Below are 22542 nucleotides of genomic sequence, written 5' to 3'. Positions count from 1 at the left end.
GTGGTGGTCCCTGACTGACCTGGTGTAGTAGGAGACCAGGAGATGTGTTGTGTTGGGGGTGGTGGTGGTGGTCCTGACTGACCTGGTGTAGTAGGAGACCAGGAGATGTGGTGGTGTGTTACTGACCTGGGTGGTGGTGGTGGTCCCTGACTGACCTGGTGTAGTAGGAGACCAGGAGATGTGTTGTGTTAAGGGTGGTGGTGGTCCCTGACTGACCTGGTGTAGTAGGAGACCAGGAGATGTGTTGTGTTTGGGGTGGTGGTGGTCCCTGACCCTGACCTGGTGTAGTAGGAGACCAGGAGATGTGTTGTGTTGGGGGTAGTGGTGGTCCCTGACTGACCTGGTGTAGTAGGAGACCAGGAGATGTGTTGTGTTAAGGAGACCAGGAGATGTGTTGGTGGTGGGTGGTCCCTGACTGACCTGGTGTAGTAGGAGACCAGGAGATGTGTTGTGTTGGGGTGGTGGTGGTCCCTGACTGACCTGGTGTAGTAGGAGACCAGGAGATGTGTTGTGTTAAGGGTGGTGGTGGTCCCTGACTGACCTGGTGTAGTAGGAGACCAGGAGATGTGTTGGGGGTAGTGGTGGTCCCTGACTGACCAGGTATAGTAGGAGACCAGGAGATGTGTTGTGTTTGGGGTGGTGGTGGTCCCTGACTGACCTGGTGTAGTAGGAGACCAGGAGATGTGTTGTGTTAAGGGTGGTGGTCCCTGACTGACCTGGTGTAGTAGGAGACCAGGAGATGTGTTGTGTTGGGGGTGGTGGTGGTCCCTGACTGACCTGGTGTAGTAGGAGACCAGGAGATGTGTTGTGTTAAGGGTGGTGGTCCCTGACTGACCTGGTGTAGTAGGAGACCAGGAGATGTGTTGTGTTTGGGGTGGTGGTGGTCCCTGACTGACCTGGTGTAGTAGGAGACCAGGAGATGTGTTGTGTTAAGGGTGGTGGTGGTCCCTGACTGACCTGGTGTAGTAGGAGACCAGGAGATGTGTTGTGTTTGGGGTGGTGGTGGTCCCTGACTGACCTGGTGTAGTAGGAGACCAGGAGATGTGTTGTGTTTGGGGTGGTGGTGGTCCCTGACTGACCTGGTGTAGTAGGAGACCAGGAGATGTGTGGTCCCTGACTGACCTGGTGTAGTAGGGACCAGGAGATAGTGGTGGTCCCTGACTGACCTGGTGTAGTAGGAGACCAGGAGATGTGTTGTGTTAAGGGTGGTGGTGGTCCCTGACTGACCTGGTGTAGTAGGAGACTAAGAGATGTGTTGTGTTAAGGGTGGTGGTGGTCCCTGACTGACCTGGTGTAGTAGGAGACCAGGAGATGTGTTGTGTTTGGGATGGTTCCTGACTGACCTGGTGTAGTAGGAGACCAGGAGATGTGTTGTGTTTGGGGTGGTGGTGGTCCCTGACTGACCTGGTGTAGTAGGAGACTAGGAGATGTGTTGTGTTAAGGGTGGTGGTGGTCCCTGACTGACCTGGTGTAGTAGGAGACCAGGAGATGTGTTGTGTTTGGGATGGTTCCTGACTGACCTGGTGTAGTAGGAGACCAGGAGATGTGTTGTGTTTGGGATGGTTCCTGACTGACCTGGTGTAGTAGGAGACCAGGAGATGTGTTGTGTTTGGGATGGTTCCTGACTGACCTGGTGTAGTAGGAGACCAGGAGATGTGTTGTGTTTGGGATGGTTCCTGACTGACCTGGTGTAGTAGGAGACCAGCGATGCGTTTCTGATGCCAACCGGGCTGCAGCGTACGGTGTAGTTGATGATGTGGACGTTGCTGAAGCGAGGTTTCTCCCAGCGCAGCCAGATTGATGTGGAGCTGTTGGCTGTAGCCTTGATGCTGCTGGGGGGCAGGGGAGGGGGGTTCCCCTTAGGGGGCACTGCAAAAACACACACAGACAGTTTATACACAAATATTGGTATTGTACAGACTTTCTTTAAATCTAGCAGACAGAATAGAATGACACAAGCTCGCACGCACGCACACACACTGACACACACACCGATGAATAGACACACCTTTGCCATGTGCCTTCTCCGTCCTGCCCTTCCATCCTGCAGCATAGCCATCCGTCTGCTTATTGAAGGCCCACACCTTCACTTCATATAGTCTGTCAGGAACTGACACACACACATAAATATATAGAAACGTATCTCAAGACAGAAACACGCCACATTATACATAACCACAAGAAAGCCTGGCATAATGACCACGAGTTCCAAACATATTATTAATAGTCACATTTTACCATACAAATAATATCACCTGGATCAGTAGGAAGTGATTTAAACAACACTGGCATGTGAGCATCCCAGACTCACCCAGACTAGAGACCTCATGATGTTTGACCCTCTTGCGGAGCTTGATGGTGTGGGCCTCCATCCTCCTCACCCGCTCCCTCTCAGGATGAGCCTCCCCATTGGTCAGGTCGTCACCAACCACCTCCCCGCAAAAGAGCTTGTAGCCGGAGATCTGCGTGTGATTGGGCGGGGGCTGCCATGTGACATGGAGGGAGTTCATTTTGGCCCTAACCTTCAGCTCTGTGGGAGCAAAGATCACTGGGGAAAGACGAAAAGCAAACAAGGCGCCAGCGTGAAACAACATTACTGGAGCTTTATAACATGATTCAACAAAACAAGATCCAGACACTGATCTATTGTACCAACTCAATTTGACAATCTCCTAATGACGTTAACATTAAATAATGTAATTCTATAGACCTGTATCTAGGACAGGTGCCACCTTAATTGAGGATGATGGGCTTATGGTAATTAATGGAATGGTATCAAACATAAAACACATTGTTACTATGTGTTTCAATACCATTCCAATCTATTCCAGCCATTGTTATACGCCGTCATCCCCTCAGCAGCTTCCTGTAATTCACATGAACTGACAATGAGGTCCTACTCAGTGAAATGTTCTTCTTCTGTGCATTAACATATTTTCTTCTTCTGTGCATTAACAGGTTTTCTTCTTCTGTGCATTAACAGGTTTTCTTCTGTGCATTAACAGGTTTTCTTCTTCTGTGCATTAACAGGTTTTCTTCTGTGCATTAACAGGTTTTCTTCTTCTGTGCATTAACAGGTTTTCTTCTTCTGTGCATTAACAGGTTTTCTTCTTCTGTGCATTAACAGGGTTTCTTCTTCTGTGCATTAAGAGCATTTCTTCTTCTGTGCATTAACAGGTTTTCTTCTTCTGTGCATTAAGATATTTTCTTATTATGTGCCTTAACAGATTTTCTTCTTCTGTGCATTAACAGATTTTCTTCTTCTGTGCATTAACAGATTTTCTTCTTCTGTGCATTAACAAGTTTTCTTCCCCTGTGCATTAAGGGCATTTGTGAGAGCTCAGTCATTGTATAGAAAAGGATAGAATAGATTTATGTCAATTTCTTAGAATTGAATCTTCTGCCTTTACCAAGAACCTCAGACACACACACACACAAACACATTGTAAGAGGCACAGAGTCAGCCTTCCCCCTGAATGGAGAGCAATTGTATGGCTGATGTAAATGTGAAGGAGAAGGTGTATTCAGCCATGAACAGTCAGCATGAATGGAAGGTTGCAGTGTTGTTTTCAGTGCTAGTATACTTAGTTGCAGGTTAAGACATAAAGGTGAGTCAATCTGGAAAATGTAAAGAAATTTTAAAGTTTCTTCAAGTGCAAAAGCAAAAACCCTCAAGCGCTATGATGAAACTGGCTGTCATGAGGACCGCCACAGGAAAGGAAGACCCAGAGCTACCTCTGTTCTTTAGAGTTACCAGCCTCAGAAATTGCAGCCCAAATAAATACTTCAGAGTTCATGTAACAGAGGAGACTGCATGAATCAGGCCTTCATGGTCGAATTGATGCCAAGAAACCACTACTAAAGGACACCAATAAGAAGAAGAGACTTGCTTAGTCCAAGAAACACGAGCAATGGACATTAGTCCAGAGAAATCGGTCCTTTGGTCTGAGTCCAAATTAGAGATTTTTGGTGCTAACCACCGTGTCTTTGTGAGACACAGAGTACGTGAACGGATGATCTTAGCATGTGTATTTCCCACCGTGAAGCATGGAGGAGGTGTAATGGTGTGGGGGTGCTTTTCTGGTGACACTGTCTGTGATTTATTTAGAATTCAAGGCACACTTCACCAGCATGGCTACCACAGCATTCTGCAGCGATATGCCATCCCATCTAGTTTGCGCTTAGTGGGACTATAATTTGTTTTTCAACAGGACAACGACCCAACACACCTTTAACCCAATTGAGATGATTTTAGATGAGTTGGACCGCAGAGTGAAGGAAAAGCAGCCAACAACTGCTCAGCATATGTGGGAACTCTGTTGGAAAAGAGGACTGTTGGAAAAGCTGGTTGATAGAAAGCCAAGAGTGTGCAAAGCTTCATCAAGGCAAAGGGTGGATACTTTGAAGAATCTAAAATATATTTTGATTTGTTTAAACCTCTTTGGGCTAGGGGGCAGTATTTTGACATCCAGATGAAAAGCTTGCCCAAAGTAAACTGCCTGCTACTCAGGCCCAGAAGCTAGGATATGAATATAATTGGTAGATTTAGATAGAAAACTGTTTGAATAATGTATGTGAGTATAACATAACTGATATGGCAGGCGAAAACCTGAGAAAAATCCATCAAGAATTTTTTATTTTTGAGGTCACTCTTTTCAATGGGATTTATTTGGGGATCTAGATTTCTAAGGCACTTGCTTGCAGTTCCCATCACTTCCACTAGATGTCAACAGTCTTTAGAAATTGGTTGATGTTTTTCCTTTGAGAAATTAAGAAATAGGTCTGTTCAGAACGAGGGTCGAGTCTAGTGTACTGTTTGTTAGGGGCACGCCACCTGAAAGCTTGCTCCACTTTGTTTTCATCCGGTATTGAACACAGTTTATCCCTTCTTAAGTTTTATTGATTATTTACGTTAAAAAACCTAAAGGTGTATTAGGAAAGTTGTTTGAAATGTTTGGAACAAGTTTACAGGTAACTTATTAGATATTTTGTAGTCATGTTGCGCGAGTTGGATCCAGTGTTTTTCTGGATCAAACGCGCCAAATAAATGGTCATTTTGGAGATATAACGATGGAATTTATCAAACAAAAGGACCGTTTGTGATGTTTAGGGGACATATTGAAGTGCCAACAAAAGAAGGTCTTCAAAGGTAAGGCATGAATTATATCGTTATTTCTGCGTTTTGTGTTGCGCCTGGCTGGTTGAAATACGAATGTCATGTGTTTGTTTGGTGGGGGGATAATCGCATGGTTTGATTTCGCCATAAAGCCTTTTTGAAATCTGACACGTTGGCTGGATTAACAACAAGTGCAGCTTTAATTTGGTGTTTTGCATGTGTGATTTCATGAAAGTTGAATATTTCTAGTAATTTAATTTCAATTTGGCGCTATGCCATTTCACCGGATGTTGCCGTGACAGGTTCACTTTCTTGGTTACTACTTGATTCCATAAGTGTTATTTCATCATTTTGATGTCTTCACTATTATTCTACAATGTACAACCCTTGAAAGAGTAGGTGTGTCATATATAAATATATATAGAAAGAGAGAGGGCAGGGCGCGAGGTCTCACCCATGCTGTGGTTAAAGTGGGCTGGGGTGTGGTGCTGAGCCCACTCAGATGGCACACCAAAGCCTGCTCCCGTTCCTGCCGCCATCCGCAGCCGATAGGCCTGGTTAGGCTGCAGCTCCCGCAAGGTAAACTGAGTCTCATTCCCCCCCACCTCCACAGAAAACACGTTGTCCACTGCAGTAAACACACACACATACATAAGATGCAGCCCATCTTCATAATTATCCATGACCTTATTATGCAAGACCTGATGACTCATTGTATACCATGGATAGAACATAGAATACTTTATGCTTTGGGCTTTCACACATAGACACACAAACAGGCACACATAGACACACAAACAGGCACACATAGGCACACAAACAGGCACATATAGACACACAAACAGGCACACATAGACACACAAACAGGCACACATAGACACACAAACAGGCACACATAGACACACAAACAGGCACACATAGACACACAAACAGGCACACATAGACACACAAACAGGCACACATAGACACACAAACAGGCACACATAGACACACAAACAGGCACACATAGACACACAAACAGGCACACATAGACACACAAACAGGCACACATAGACACACAAACACGCGCACATAGACACACAAACACGCACACATAGGCACACAAACAGGCACATATAGACACACAAACAGGCACACATAGACACACAAACAGGCACACATAGACACACAAACAGGCACACATAGACACACAAACAGGCACACATAGACACACAAACAGGCACACATAGACACACAAACAAGCACACATAGACACACAAACAGGCACACATAGACACACAAACAGGCACACATAGACACACAAACAGGCACACATAGACACACAAACAGGCACACATAGACACACAAACAGGCACACATAGACACACAAACAGGCACACATAGACACACAAACAGGCACACATAGACACACAAACAGGCACACATAGACACACAAACAGGCACACATAGACACACAAACAGGCACACATAGACACACAAACACGCGCACATAGACACACAAACACGCACACATAGGCACACAAACAGGCACACATAGACACACAAACAGGCACACATAGACACACAAACAGGCACACATAGACACACAAACAGGCACACATAGACACACAAACAGGCACACATAGACACACAAACAAGCACACATAGACACACAAACAGGCACACATTCAGCCATAAGTAACATAATTCTCTATTACAGGAATCCTAACTTTAGATGCGCACGCTTTATGGTTGCATAAATCATGCATTGATTTGAGGCTTTGTGCCTTCCTAAAACATGAACACATGTACCACCACGTTCTAATACCGGACAGCGTTATAAGAACACATAACAGCAGTGTAGTACTGTGGCCTCCGTGCCAGTACATGGTGATGTGCTCGCCTTGTTCCAGTGTGGAGTAGTCGATGCGGTAGCGGGTGACAGCTCCTCTGCTGTGCTGGGAGGACAGGGGCAGCCACATCACTCTGATGTCTGTAGGAGAGGTGCTGAGCAGGGACAGCTGGGGAGGGGCACTGGGTACTGTGGGGTAGAGCATGGCAGGACATTCTTAGTATTAATGTGTCATATAGTTTGCAGTACAGATTAGAGGTCGACCGATGAATCGGAATGGCCGATTAATTCGGGCTGATTTCAAGTTTTCATAACAATCGGAAATCAGTGTTCTTGGCTGCCGATTTGCCGATTTTTTTTTTCATATATATTTTTTTACACCTTTATTTAATCTTTATTTAACTAGGCAAGTCAGTTAAGAACACATTCTTATTTTCAATGACGGCCTAGGAACGGTGGCTTAACTGCCTTGTTCAGGGGCAGAACGACAGATTTTCACCTTGTCAGCTCGGGGGATCCAATCTTGCAACCCTAACTAGTCCAACTTAATAACGACCTGCCTCTCTCTCGTTGCACTCCACAAGGAGTTATGTGAATGCAGTAAGCCAAGGTAAGTTGATAGCTAGCATTAAACTTATCTTATAAAAAACAATCAATCATAATCACTAGTTAACTACACATGGTTGATGATATTACTAGATATTATCTAGCGTGTCCTGCGTTGCATATAATCTGACTGAGCATACAAGTATCTGACTGAGCGGTGGTAGGCAGAAGCAGGCGCGTAAACATTCATTCAAACAGCACTTTCGTGTGTTTTGCCAGCAGCTCTTCATTGTGCGTCAAGCATTGCGCTGTTTATGACTTCAAGCCTATCAACTCCCGAGATGAGGCTTGTGTAACCGAAGTGAAATGGCTAGCTAGTTAGCGCGCGCTAATTGTCGTTGTGTTGCTGGTTCGAGCCCAGGGAGGAGCGAGGAGAGGGACGGAAGCTATACTGTTACACTGGAAATACTAAAGTGCCTATAAGAACATCCAATAGTCAAAGGTTAATTAAATACAAATGGTATAGAGGGAAATAGTCCTATAGTTCCTATAATAACTACAACCTAAAACTTCTTACCTGGGAATATTGAAGACTCATGTTAAAAGGAACCACCAGCTTTCATATTTTCTCATGTTCAGAGCAAGGAACTGAAACGTTAGCTTTCTTACACGGCACATATTTTACATGGAACATATTGCACTTTTAGTTTCTTCTCCAACACTTTGTTTTTGCATTATTTAAACCAAATTGAACATGTTTCATTATTTATTTGAGGCTAAATTTATTTTATTTATGTATTATATTAAGTTAAAATAAGTGTTCATTCAGTGTTGTTGTAATTGTCATTAATACAAATAAATAAATAAAAAGTCATCAGATTAATCGGTATCGGCTTTTATGGTCCTCCAATAATCTGTATCGGCGTTGAAAAATCAGAATCGGTCGACCTCTAGTACAGATAACCCTGGATCTAGTGTCTGGTGACTTAAGTAGCCGATCATATTCTCTGGAGGGTCACAGCATGTCAGATCAGGTACAGGACACTCTTAGTATCCATACATCAACCATACTATTCTGCAGGCTACTATACCAATTTATTCATTACATTATCTCCTAGCAACAAAGTAGAATCACATAGCTAGTTGACGGGCAACAATATCTACTTAGGAGTGTTTCTCACGTATAATAAAGGTTGTATTACAATTGACCGTGTCATACGTTCTTTTTACTCTCAAGTGTATGATGACTCATGCAGGCTGTCATCTGGATGCATTAGATCTAACTGTGTCTCTGTTGTTTTCCTTTGAGAAGTGAGGTCTTTGGTCTACTCACCGTCCTCCAGCATCTCCACGGTGACGGGCCGTGACGGGCGACTAGCTCCCATGGGGGAGTAGGCCACCACGTAGAAGGTATAGGCTGTGTGTGGCAGTAGCTCCTTCACATGGTACTCTGTGGTGTCGTTGTTCACGGCAAACTGGTATTCCATGTGATCAGAGCCTGTGGACCACACAAGCCCAGTGTTTTACCTGGAGCACAGGACACACTCAGCCTGACCTGACAGTGTCCTTCTCTACCATGCTATCGAGGAACCAGGCACCTATGTATGTTAATGTCTATACACTTGAAAGGAGTTAGCATCCTTGTGCAGACGTCGTATGTACAGGCCACACACACGCACACACACGCACACACACGCACACACACACACACACACACACACACACACACACACACACACACACACACACACACACACACACACACACACACACACACACACACACACACACACACACACACACACACACACACACACACACACACACACACACACACACACACACACACCTGAAGTGGGCTGGTAGTGCACAGAGAAGCCTATAATCTGGTCACTGTTGTGTTCGGGCCGTTCCCAGGTGAGGAGGGCGGTGGTGCTTGATTGGGGCGTGGCAGAGAGCTGGTGTGGCGGGCTGGGTAGACCCTCTCGCACAATGACAGACAGCTTGGCTGTGGCACAGGCCGTCCCCAGAGCGTTGTCAGCGATGCATTGGTAGTACCCTGCGTCATCCAGGCCCAGCTGGTTGATGAGCAGCACCCCAGGGCTCTGGGTCTTCACCCGTCCGTTAGACTTGACCGTCTTGCCATTCTTCAGCCAGTGCAGCGCCGGGGGAGGCTCCCCAGAGCTGTTACACACAAACCTGGCTGTGTTTCCCCGAGAGAGAGACACCGTCTCTGGGGGCTGGAGGATCACTGGTGGGGCTGGGAGAATGCGAATAGAGAAACATCCTTCTAAGGAAAAAATCCTTCACAGCAGCATATATTACAATTTACTAGAGGACCAGAGAACTAAGATAAAAGCCAAGAATACAAATCAGAGATCTAAGATTGAAGCCAAACATCCAATCTATACCACATTCTCACACTCACATATTCTTCCTCTTACCTGGCACATGCAGTTCAGCCGCAGCGATGACAAACTCGCGGGTCTTGGGTTTGTTGGCACGGCAGACGTAGACGCCTGCATGGTAACGCCGTGTGTTGGGGATCACCAGGTTGGTTTCCAGGACAACCACGTCGGTGGCGATGGGCTTCCCGTCTGTGTCCAGGAGAAAGAACAGAAAGGAACAGAGAAGAGACAAGCGATTTCAAAGAAAACAATATCAGAAAAGACCAAACTAAAGCAATTAAAAACAGTAGTTTCATGCACACAACACTAGGCACTGCCATTTCAAGGTAGCTCAGTTCAGCAGTTGAACGTGAATCACAGAAAAAGTATAGTGAGCATATCCAGCCACTAGGTGGCACTGTAAGACCTCTGTGATGACGGGAGTTTTGTCAGCAAAGGTAGAAATATGAAACACAATGAAGATGATATTACAGGAACAACACAGGAGCTTAGTACCAAAGTATTGGCCAGGCTCTCATTGTGACATTGGTATTGAGTCTATTCTTTCATTTAACTAGGCAAGTTAGTTAAGAACAAATTCTTATTTACAACTACGGCCTACCCCGGCCAAACCTGGGCCAATTCTGCACCACCCTAAGGGACTTCCAATCAGGGCCGTATCTGATACAGCCTGGATTTGAACCAGGGACTGTAGTGATGCCTCTTGCACTGAGATGCAATGCCTTAGACCGCTGCACCACTCGGGAGGGATTGAGAGAGAGTCTTACCCTGTCTGCTCCAGGACACCAGGGGTTTGGGCTGCCCCCCCTGGGCCATGCACTCCATCACTGCTGGATGCCCTTGCACCACTGTGGCATTTTGAGGAGGTGCCACAATCACTACCTCACTTTGGGCAGGGCCAGGACCTGGGCACACAGACACAACACAGACACAACACAGACACAACACAGACACAGGAATCAACAGCTGCCTTACAACCAACTCCAACCCTCAATGTCTTATATCAGACACCGTCATTCTAACGCGGCATGTCACAAATGACCTACCAATGAACTCAGTTTAGGCAGGGTCGTGGTGCTATCTGATGTAAGACAATGCTGGGGCCCTTGTCAGGATTCAGTGTAACAACTCTGAACACGCAACTCATGACAACTGGGATTGGTCATCCAACTCGGAATTCCAACCTGGAAACTCTGGCATCTATATAGAACTCAGACTTTCCGGCCTGAAGATCACTGATGTCATGATTTGACCATGTTTCCTCGAGTTCCCAATTGTTTTGAAAGCACCACCAGTCCTGTCCTGTCCTCTCCATCACTATGACATCACAGCAGCTCTCAATAGGGGAGGAAAGATCTCCTGACAACAGTCTAGTTTCCCCTTGGGCCCACAGTGATTAAAGCTTGGCCCTCTCGGTTAGTTAGGATCAGTGTTACCAATTTAGTGACTTTGTTGCTATATTTATCAAGTTTTCAGACACCGCCAGTGACTTATATTGGTAAAAGAGTTTAGCGACAAATTCAGCAACTTTTCAGGCTGCCTTTGGGGAGTTTTGGCTCCTGAGAGTTTCTATGGTTTTGATAGCATTTAGTGACTTTCCCCACACAATTCTGCCACAAACGAGAATGGGAGAAGCTGTCTGTGTAACAAAAATCACAGCAACGGTGCACACACAGGCAGAGAAGCACAAGGGAAGAGCGTTTGCGGCAGGAGAGGGGCCAAAAACACGACATCGGGGACCGCAGCTGTGCCGCAGCAAGGCCAATTGGTACTGTGACGTAGTCGTGGCAATGCAAAATGTCATCTAGCGACTTCTAGCGACAAATCAAGGAGCCAATAGAGATTCTCACTGAAAAATGGTTGGCAACACTGTTTAGGAAGATGAGTGGAGGAGACAGAGCTAGCTACTAGCCTGGTTAAAACAGAATGCTGAATGCTGCACAACCAGGCTAGCTAGCTGCCCCAATGGGCTTAAGAGAGGAGCAGAAGGCTCTATATTATGTATGCTAAACCTCTTTGGAGTCAGTTATTGTAGACGGATTGACAGAGAGAGAGAGAGAGAGAGAGAGAGACAGAGGGGATCTGAGGGAGAAGGGAGTCAGATAATGGAGGAGAGGCCTTACTATGAGAGCATGGTGGTGTAATTCTGCCAAACTATATGACTAAATAAATCTCCATCATTTTCTTGGAGGAGTAGAAGAGTGCATTAGCAGAGCAGATGAGGCCCTTATTTTTAGTGGCTCTGTGTGAGTGGCTCTGGGGATAATTATGGTAGGAGGGGAGGCCCATCAAACTGCCTGGGCCGGGGCCTGCTCTGCCTGTCTCTCTGCTCAGAGCCTACATTATGATAAAGAGCTCCAGCAGGGTCCTGGGATACTGTAAGCACATTATAAATTAATCATTGAGCATACATACAGCACTACTTGGTTATGCATGAGGGCTTAAGGTTTTAAATGGGCCAGTCGAGTTCTCCCAGGATTGCAGGATGTGCCTTGATAGGGTTTTGTATAAGTTCTGTGCTCAGAGTGTGTGTGCGTATGTGTGTGCTTTGCATGCATGTGTATGCGTGGATGAGAGAGAGAAAGTACACTGAACAAAAATCTAAAAGCAAAGCGTTCGTCCCATGTTTCATGATCTGAAAATACCGGATATTTTCCATACATAGCTTATTTCTCTCAAATTTGGTGCACAAATTGGTTTACATCCCTGTTAGTGAACATTTATCCTTTGCCAAGATAAACAGCATGATCATTACACAGGTGCACCTTGTGCTGTGGACAATAAAAGGCCACTTTAAAATGTTTTGTCACACAACTCAATGCCACAGATTTTTTGAGGGAGCGTGCAATAGGCATGCTGACTGCAAGAATGTCCGGCCTCATGTAACCACGCAAGCTCAGGACCTCCATATCCGGCTTCTCCATCTGCATGATCGTCTGATGAGGGGTGGTGGGGGGGTGGGGCTGAGTAGTATTTCTGTCTGTAATAAAGCCCTTTTGTGGGGACATGCTCATTATGATCGGCTGGGCCTGGCTCCCCAGTAGGTGGCTGCCCAGTCATGTAAGGCCCATAGATTAGAGCCAAATACATTTCTTTCAATTGACTGATTTCCTGATATGAACTGTAACTCAGTAAAATCGTTGAAATTGTTGCATGTTGAGTTTATATTTTGGTTCAGTATATAAAGGTATAGACGTAATGTACAACTGAATAAGTGGAGTTGATGTGCTCAGAATTATTCTGTAGGGAAGATGACATTGGTGTTCAGGTATTCCATTCATAAACCTCTTCCAAAGTGAAAGCTAGAGATGTAATGGCATTAGATTTGACATGTTTTACGTAATGCCTCAAAAGAGTGCTTTCTTCTCTGACCTTCAGGTTTCTAAGGCAGCAGGGCTTTGTGTCACACCAAATACCTGCTACTGTAAGCTAGCATCCCTTCAAACAGTCTTTTGGATATTGGGAGGTGTGAAAAAGGCAGGAATGCTGTAATTTCTTCACCTGCTCAGGCTGTCTGTGTGACTGTGAGAGTGGTGTGTGTGTGCGTGTGTGAAATATGTGTGTGTGTGTGTGTGTGTGTGTGTGTGTGTGTGTGTGTGTGTGTGTGTGTGTGTGTGTGTGTGTGTGTGTGTGTGTGTGTGTGTGTGTGTACTCATCCGTGTGTGTGGGAGAGAAGGAAGGTATACAGTAAGTGTGTTAAGGAGTATTGAGTCATCAACATAATGCAAAGTCTATTTGTGAATGTGCGTGTCATGCCCTGATCTGTTTCACCTGTCTTTGTGATTGTCTCCTCCCACCTCCAGGTGTCAGCCATTTTCCCCATTAGTATTTATTCCAGTGTTCCCTGTTTGTCTGTTGCCAGCTTGTCTTGTCAAGCCAACCAGTGTGGTTTTCCATGTGCCTGCTTTTTTTTTTCTTCTTATCTCTCTTTTGCTCGTCCTCGCGGTTTTTACCCTTGCCTGCCTTGACTCTGAACCAGCATGCCTGACCATACTGCCTGCCCTGACCTCGAGCCTGCCTGACCATACTGCCTGCCCTGACCTCGAGCCTGCCTGACCATACTGCCTGCCCTGACCTCGAGCCTGCCCTGACCTCGAGCCTGCCTGACCATACTGCCTGCCCTGACCTTGAGCCTGCCTGACCATACTGCCTGCCCTGACCTCGAGCCTGCCTGACCATACTGCCTGCCCTGACCTCGAGCCTGCCTGACCATACTGCCTGCCCTGACCTCGAGCCTGCCTGACCATACTGCCTGCCCTGACCTCGAGCCTGCCTGACCATACTGCCTGCCCTGACCTCGAGCCTGCCTGACCATACTGCCTGCCCTGACCTCGAGCCTGCCTGACCATACTGCCTGCCCTGACCTCGAGCCTGCCTGACCATACTGCCTGCCCTGACCTCGAGCCTGCCTGACCATACTGCCTGCCCTGACCTCGAGCCTGCCTGACCATACTGCCTGCCCTGACCTCGAGCCTGCCTGCCACTCTGTACCTCCTGGTCTCTGACCTCGAGCCTGCCTGACCATACTGCCTGCCCTGACCTCGAGCCTGCCTGACCATACTGCCTGCCCTGACCTCGAGCCTGCCTGACCATACTGCCTGCCCTGACCTCGAGCCTGCCTGACCATACTGCCTGCCCTGACCTCGAGCCTGCCCTGACCTCGAGCCTGCCTGACCATACTGCCTGCCCTGACCTCGAGCCTGCCTGACCATACTGCCTGCCCTGACCTCGAGCCTGCCCTGACCTCGAGCCTGCCTGACCATACTGCCTGCCCTGACCTCGAGCCTGCCTGACCATACTGCCTGCCCTGACCTCGAGCCTGCCTGACCATACTGCCTGCCCTGACCTCGAGCCTGCCTGACCATACTGCCTGCCTGACCATACTGCCTGCCCTGACCTCGAGCCTGCCTGACCATACTGCCTGCCCTGACCTCGAGCCTGCCTGACCATACTGCCTGCCCTGACCTCGAGCCTGCCTGACCATACTGCCTGCCCTGACCTCGAGCCTGCCTGACCATACTGCCTGCCCTGACCTCGAGCCTGCCTGACCATACTGCCTGCCCTGACCTCGAGCCTGCCTGACCATACTGCCTGCCCTGACCTCGAGCCTGCCTGACCATACTGCCTGCCCTGACCTCGAGCCTGCCTGACCATACTGCCTGCCCTGACCTCGAGCCTGCCTGACCATACTGCCTGCCCTGACCTCGAGCCTGCCTGACCATACTGCCTGCTCTGACCTCGAGCCTGCCTGCCACTCTGTACCTCCTGGTCTCTGACCTCGAGCCTGCCTGACCATACTGCCTGCCCTGACCTCGAGCCTGCCTGACCATACTGCCTGCCCTGACCTCGAGCCTGCCTGACCATACTGCCTGCCCTGACCTCGAGCCTGCCTGACCATACTGCCTGCCCTGACCTCGAGCCTGCCTGCCACTCTGTACCTCCTGGTCTCTGACCTCGAGCCTGCCTGACCATACTGCCTGCCCTGACCTCGAGCCTGCCTGACCATACTGCCTGCTCTGACCTCGAGCCTGCCTGACCATACTGCCTGCTCTGACCTCGAGCCTGCCTGACCATACTGCCTGCCCTGACCTTGAGCCTGCCTGACCATACTGCCTGCCCTCGAGCCTGCCTGACCATACTGCCTGCCCTGACCTCGAGCCTGCCTGACCAGCCTGCCTGACCATGCCTGCCCTGACGTCGAGCCTGCCTGCCACTCTGTACCTCCTGGTCTCTGACTTCGAGCCTGCCTGACCATACTGCCTGCCCTGACCTCGAGCCTGCCTGACCATACTGCCTGCTCTGACCTCGAGCCTGCCTGACCATACTGCCTGCCCTGACCTCGAGCCTGCCTGACCATACTGCCTGCCCTGACCTCGAGCCTGCCTGACCATACTGCCTGCCCTGACCTCGAGCCTGCCTGACCATACTGCCTGCCCTGACCTCGAGCCTGCCTGACCATACTGCCTGCCCTGACCTCGAGCTTGCCTGACCATACTGCCTGCCCTGACCTCGATCCTGCCTGCCACTCTGTACCTCCTGGTCTCTGACCTCGATCCTGCCTGACCATACTGCCTGCTCTGACCTCGAGCCTACCTGACCATACTGCCTGGTCTGACCTCGAGCCTGCCTGACCATACTGCCTGCCCTGACCTCGAGCCTGCCTGACCATACTGCCTGCCCTGACCTCGAGCCTGCCTGACCATACTGCCTGCCCTGACCTCGAGCCTGCCTGACCATACTGCCTGCCCTGACCTCGAGCCTGCCTGACCATACTGCCTGCCCTGACCTCGAGCCTGCCTGACCATACTGCCTGCTCTGACCTCGAGCCTGCCTGACCATACTGCCTGCTCTGACCTCGAGCCTGCCTGACCATACTGCCTGCCCTGACCTCGAGCCTGCCTGACCATACTGCCTGCCCTGACCTCGAGCCTGCCTGACCATACTGCCTGCCCTGGCCTCGAGCCTGCCTGACCATACTGCCTGCCCTGACCTCGAGCCTGCCTGACCATACTGCCTGCTCTGACCTCGAGCCTGCCTGACCATACTGCCTGCCCTGACCTCGAGCCTGCCTGACCATACTGCCTGCCCTGACCTCGAGCCTGCCTGCCACTCTGTACCTCCTGGTCTCTGACCTCGAGCCTGCCCGACCATACTGCCTGCCCTGACCTCGAGCCTGCCTGACCATACTGCCCGCCCTGACCTCGAGCCTGCCTGCCACTCTGTACCTCCTGGTCTCTGACCTTGTTATGATCTCTTGCCTGTCCACGACCATTCTCTTGCCTGCCCCTTAGATTATAATAAATATCAGAGACTCGAACCACCCGCCTCCCATGTCTGCATCTGGGTTTCGCCCTGTGCCCTTATAGTGCGTGCCTGTCTGTGAGTGTGTGTGTGGACATGCTGCAGGGTGCAGAGTGGTGATTCATCTCTGTTTCCCTCGCTGTTCCACAGGATGCAGACATTCCCACACAGTTCAGTCTTGTGTCCAGGCAACAAGCTCAATAGGGCCAATAGGTATAAAGACTCGGACATGTTTCTGATGCTCAGGTCTCTCTCTCTCTCTTTCTGTTTGCGTGCCAACGCTCACATAGAAGCAGATCTAGACATAGGCCTTTCACAGACACTAAAGTTTGACGGAACCAATTGAAGGCCAGGATTGATCTCCATCAGTAATGCACCTTTTGTCAGAAGGGAAGAGACGTGGGTGAGGAGAGCAGAGCGAGGCTGTGTATACTGCTTACAACCTGCTGATATCAGACACGAGACCATAGGTCTGGAGCCGTCTCTGTCTCTTTACCTCTCTCAGGAAATACATATAAGCAGGAAGCCATCCACTAAATAGGCTATTTAAAGAACACACCGAGACAGAGGGGGTCAAGCACGTCCAAAGGGATTGGCTACAGACGTCATCAGCGAGAGAGAGAGAGAGAGAGAGAGAGAGAGACTGAGAGAGCATAACATACCCGTAGTGACAGTGAGGATGGCATCCTGGCTGAAGCGTTTCCGGGCAAAGTTGGAGGCCACACAGCGGTACGCACCCCCATCCTCCTTAACCGCCCCCAAGATCTGGAGCACACCGTTAGGGAGAGAGATGAACCTGGAGACAGAGGGAAAGGGAGAGAGGGTGGGAAGGAGAGAGAGTGTGTGGAAGGGGGAGAGGGTGGGAAGGAGAGAGAGTGTGTGGAAGCGGGAGAGGGTGGGAAGGAGAGAGAGTGTGGAAGGGAGAGAGGGTGGGAAGGAGAGAGAGTGTGTGGAAGGGGGAGAGGGTGGGAAGGAGAGAGAGTGTGTGGAAGGGGGAGAGGGTGGGAAGGAGAGTGTGGAAGGGAGAGAGGGTGGGAAGGAGAGAGAGTGTGTGGAAGGGGGAGAGGGTGGGAAGGAGAGAGAGTGTGGAAGGGAGAGAGGGTGGGAAGGAGAGAGAGTGTGGAAGGGGAGAGGGTGGGAAGGAGAGAGAGTGTGGAAGGGAGAGAGGGTGGGAAGGAGAGAGAGTGTGTGGAAGGGGGAGAGGGTGGGAAGGAGAGAGAGTGTGTGGAAGGGGAGAGGGTGGGAAGGAGAGAGAGTGTGTGGAAGGGGGAGAGGGTGGGAAGGAGAGAGAGTGTGGAAGGGGGAGAGGGTGGGAAGGAGAGAGAGTGTGTGGAAGGGGGAGAGGGTGGGAAGGAGAGAGAGTGTGGAAGGGGAAGGGGGGAGAGGGTGTGGAAGGAGAGGGAAGGTGGAAGGGGGGGGAGAGGGTGGGAAGGAGAGAGAGTGTGTGGAAGGGGGAGAGGGTGGGAAGGAGAGAGAGTGTGGAAGGGGGAGAGTGCAAGAACTAGTGCTTAGTGAGATATAATGACTCACTGGTAATCTCCAACTGTGTACACGCTCATTACCACCATACAGAACTGCAGGAGTAGGTCTCCAGTGACGGCCATTAGGCTACACTCTCCTTATATCTAACCGCTATTTAGCATAACGCCGTCCACAAATATGGAATCTCAAATTAAAGTAGACAAAAGAAAGGAAGAAGAAAGAAATGACACTAAATACATTGTATTCCTAATGACAAAGAATATGTAAACAGGGGAGAAAAAGAAGAGACTAGAAAGAAAGAATGGTTTAGAAATCTTTACTGATAGATGTAAGAGAACAATGAGCTCTCAATCTAGGTCAGAGAGATTGCGCATTGCAAAACAGCATTTAGAAGCAGCCATGGCTGCTGGTTGTGCCGACTCTTGTCAATATTTATCTCTCTTTCACCCACCAGCTCCTCTTCCTCCTCCCTCCCTCCCTCCTTGCCCCTCTGCTGCCATGGAAGACCGGTCAGGTTCCACACACACACACACACACACACACACACACACACACACACACACACACACACACACACACACACACACACACACACACACACACACACACACACACACACACACACACACACACACACACACACACACACACACACACACACACACACACACACACCCGGATGGTTCCTCCAAGCCTGAGGCCTGGGCTTTCCACTATTCAACTCCTATTCCACAGCCTTTTAACTCTATGATGATGGACTAGTAATGCCCTGACAGACAGACAGAGAGCTCATCTGTGCAATAGAGAGACTGCACACAACACTGGTCTCTGGTCAGGGTCTCATCTCTACTGCTGCCCATTACTACCACATTGTGTCAGCACAACAACATCACAGCACTGTACAGCTTGGTTCAGCATTTGGTTCAGCATTGGCCTATGGGTCACACAGGGATAGACTGTTTTTGAGCCAGATGCCTCTAATAATGTCAGGCAGGCACAAATGTATAGCCAACAGCAGAGCTGAGGCAGAAACGTCAATAGCGTTAAGTGCTTGGGTAAATGAGCATGAGTGTGGGACCGTTTCTGGTGACTAGTGAGAGAGTGTGTGTGTGTGTGTGTGTGTGTGTGTGTGTGTGTGTGTGTGTGTGTGTGTGTGTGTGTGTGTGTGTGTGTGTGTGTGTGTGTGTGTGTGTGTGTGTGTGTGTGTGTGTGTGGCCACTGCTCGGCTGTGAGAGTGTGCATTTGAGTTTTCAGGCAGACAAGACGGCATTAAATCGGGGGTTTCTATCGGTAACGCTACATGATTCTCCGCTGTTCAGCCCTGAATGTCAATACACAGAGTGTTGTTAGCACTCTGGTCCTGCCCCCCACCCCACCCCCCTTTCCGCTCCTCTGATGCCCTTGTCCACTCTGTGTGGTCAAGGATGGTCAGCAGCAAGGGTCCTGGAACGTTATAGTAATGTTAGTCAGTTTAACCATGTTAATGAAGGAAAGCTGGCCATTTCCTGGGCATTCAACATGAGACACACACTTAAACAAGTCGTCATGTGAACAGCCACATGTGGGCCATGGCCTTTGAAGGGCAAACATATACAGGCCGTCAACTCGGCACATGATCACTCCGAGGCAAGCCATGAACAGTAATTCACTGTATACTGTATACCGCATAAGTGTGTGTGTGTGTGTGTGTGCACATGCGCGTACACACATGCCGAGTGTGTGCGATATGCATCTAAATGACTAACAAACAGCTGCCAGTCTTTCTATGATTGGTAAGGACAGAGCAGGTGGAAAAAAAGTGTAACTTAATTTAAAAAGGGCCAAATCTCTCCCATGAGGGAGACGAAGGGAGCGAGAGCGAGGAGAGAGGAAAGGCCAGGGAGGAGAAGGGAGCGAGAGCGAGGAGAGAGGAAAGGCCAGGGAGGAGAAGGGAGCGAGAGCGAGGAGAGAGGAAAGGCCAGGGAGGAGAAGGGAGCGAGAGCGAGGAGAGAGGAAAGGCCAGGGAGGAGAAGGGAGGGAGAGCGAGGAGAGAGGAAAGGCCAGGGAGGAGAAGGGAGGGAGAGCAAGGAGAGAGGAAAGGCCAGGGAGGAGAAGGGAGCGAGAGCGAGGAGAGAGGAAAGGCCAGGGAGGAGAAGGGAGGGAGAGCGAGGAGAGAGGAAAGGCCAGGGAGGAGAAGGGAGGGAGAGCGAGGAGAGAGGAAAGGCCAGGGAGGAGAAGGGAGCGAGAGCGAGGAGAGAGGAAAGGCCAGGGAGGAGAAGGGAGCGAGAGCGAGGAGAGAGGAAAGGCCAGGGAGGAGAAGGGAGCGAGAGCGAGGAGAGAGGAAAGGCCAGGGAGGAGAAGGGAGCGAGAGCGAGGAGAGAGGAAAGGCCAGGGAGGAGAAGGGAGGGAGTGGAGTCATGTGCAGTAGATTATGTGCATCTTTCTACCCAATTCGATTCAAAGCACATCAGTTCCCAGTTACTGGACTGGCCTCCGCCTGTAGCCATGTGAAAGGGAGATGTAGGAGGGTTTTTGGGAGTAGAACAAACAGAAGAGAAAGTGACCTGGCTGCACTTTGTGGCCCTGACCTTCAGCCTCTGGCTGACAGACAGAGAGGAAACCAACAGATCTGTGTCCCATCCCTTATCTCTGAACTCTGCACTACTGAAAAAGACCAACATGTACTCATTTAATTGAACTTCCTACCAAATTCTCAGGTTATTCCCTGACTGCCATTATGCAATGAAGTAGAATGGTGGAGGAGGGAGCACAGCCCTCACATGATCAGTGGCAGCATGGACCTTAGAACAGATCCAGTCTCCACTGTCTGGCTGGAGCTTAATCAGGGGACAGCATTGGGACCAAGTAGAACAGACAATCACTTACTGTCAGGCTCTGCTGGAGTGCATCACCATGTGTGTATGTGTGTGTGTGTGTGTGTGTGTGTGTGTGTGTGTGTGTGTGTGTGTGTGTGTGTGTGTGTGTGTGTGTGTGTGTGTGTGTGTGTGTGTGTGTGTGTGTGTGTGTGTGTGTGTGTGGGTGCGTGCGTGAGAATGTGTGTGTGTGTGTGTGTGTGTGTGTGTGTGTGTGTGTGTGTGTGTGTGTGTGTGTGTGTGTGTGTGAGTGTGTGTGTGTGCGTGTGCGTGTGCGTGTGTGTGTGTGTGTGTGTGTGTGTGTGGGTGTGTGTGTGTGTGTGTGTGTGCGTGCGTGCGTGTGTGAGACTGTGCGTGTGTGTGTGCGCGTCTCACCTAGGCTGGCTGGGGATGGGTTCCTGGTCCTTCTCCCAGGTTATCCTTGGCGTGGGCACTCCGTCTATCTGGCACTCAAAGCGGGAAGCACCCCCAAGGGGCACCACCTGGGCCTCTGGGTCCTGATGGAAACGAGACAGCGCTGGGAGTGAGGGAGAAAGGTGAGGGAGATAGAGAGAGACAGCAAGAGAGAGGGAGGGAGAAAGAGAGAGAAAGAGACACAGAGAGAGATACAGTCAGCTTGTCTGTAGCCCACACGTGATAACTGTAGTTAACAGCAGGGGGCAGCAGTGAGTCCTGGAGCTGAGTCTTATAGGGAGGGCTAAGGGGGCCCCTGACCTGAGGCCAGACTGATTTTGGGCATTATGGGGGAACACAAGAGCTCTGACTACCTCATCAATCAGCTCCAGGGCTGCAAGCTGTTCTGTCCAGCCTGCAGTCCTAAAGAACTGAACATACATATCCAAGATGACCTTCAAATTGTATTCTCACCAAACCGCTGTGACAGACTAGACATAAAGCCATACATAAAGCAGCCCATCCATCTTACATCCTGAAGTTGTTCCTAATTTCTCCATTGGACTGTAAAATCCCAAGACATACATTAAAAATACATTTTGAACTGATTAGAAAATGTGACGCGTAAACCATGCTTCATAACACATATAAGGGCTAATCCTACCCAGCGACCAAACATTAATCTGTCACAACTACTTCTGAGCTGATTCTCACATGGCAAAGTTCTTTAGAAAGCCACATATTATTAGCTGACTAACAGCACAAATAAGCTCAGCACCTGTCATTGCATAAACTAGATGCTGTACACACACACACACACACACACACACACACACACACACACACACACACACACACACACACACACACACACACACACACACACACACACACACACACACACACACGGAGCAAAGTTTCTCAATGAGCACACAGAGCAGAGCTCCACAGAGCAGCTAGATAGATAACAGGTCATCCAATAGTGTAAAGTAAGCTAGCACTTGTAACTCTTGTGGCCAACTGGGCTAATGGTTAACTTACTGAGTGAATGGACCAGATGAAGTAGATTACTGTATCTGTAAATCTGTTAGCATGTCTTGAGTTCAATCCATA

General features: G+C 49.3%; 1 protein-coding gene across 1 annotated transcript in view; it reads right to left on the bottom strand.

Annotated features, from left to right (window-relative positions):
- Window positions 1-22542, bottom strand: part of LOC124033812 (immunoglobulin superfamily DCC subclass member 4-like) — a 60528-nt gene that overhangs the window by 10313 nt on the left and 27673 nt on the right. Inside the window, exons 3-13 of the mRNA XM_046346159.1 lie at window positions 21412-21553; window positions 17365-17498; window positions 10669-10806; window positions 9938-10090; window positions 9343-9753; window positions 8827-8991; window positions 6999-7136; window positions 5571-5744; window positions 2312-2548; window positions 2009-2110; window positions 1686-1869 (exon numbers count right to left, since the gene is read on the bottom strand). Coding sequence (XP_046202115.1) covers window positions 1686-1869; window positions 2009-2110; window positions 2312-2548; window positions 5571-5744; window positions 6999-7136; window positions 8827-8991; window positions 9343-9753; window positions 9938-10090; window positions 10669-10806; window positions 17365-17498; window positions 21412-21553 — 1978 coding nt within the window. The remainder of the gene's footprint in view (window positions 1-1685; window positions 1870-2008; window positions 2111-2311; window positions 2549-5570; window positions 5745-6998; window positions 7137-8826; window positions 8992-9342; window positions 9754-9937; window positions 10091-10668; window positions 10807-17364; window positions 17499-21411; window positions 21554-22542) is intronic.

This window comes from Oncorhynchus gorbuscha, linkage group LG04 (genome assembly GCF_021184085.1).
Source record: "Oncorhynchus gorbuscha isolate QuinsamMale2020 ecotype Even-year linkage group LG04, OgorEven_v1.0, whole genome shotgun sequence".
NCBI lineage: Eukaryota > Metazoa > Chordata > Actinopteri > Salmoniformes > Salmonidae > Oncorhynchus > Oncorhynchus gorbuscha.
Note: the sequence above shows the minus strand (reverse complement) of the source record. Positions and strands in the feature narration are given on the sequence as shown.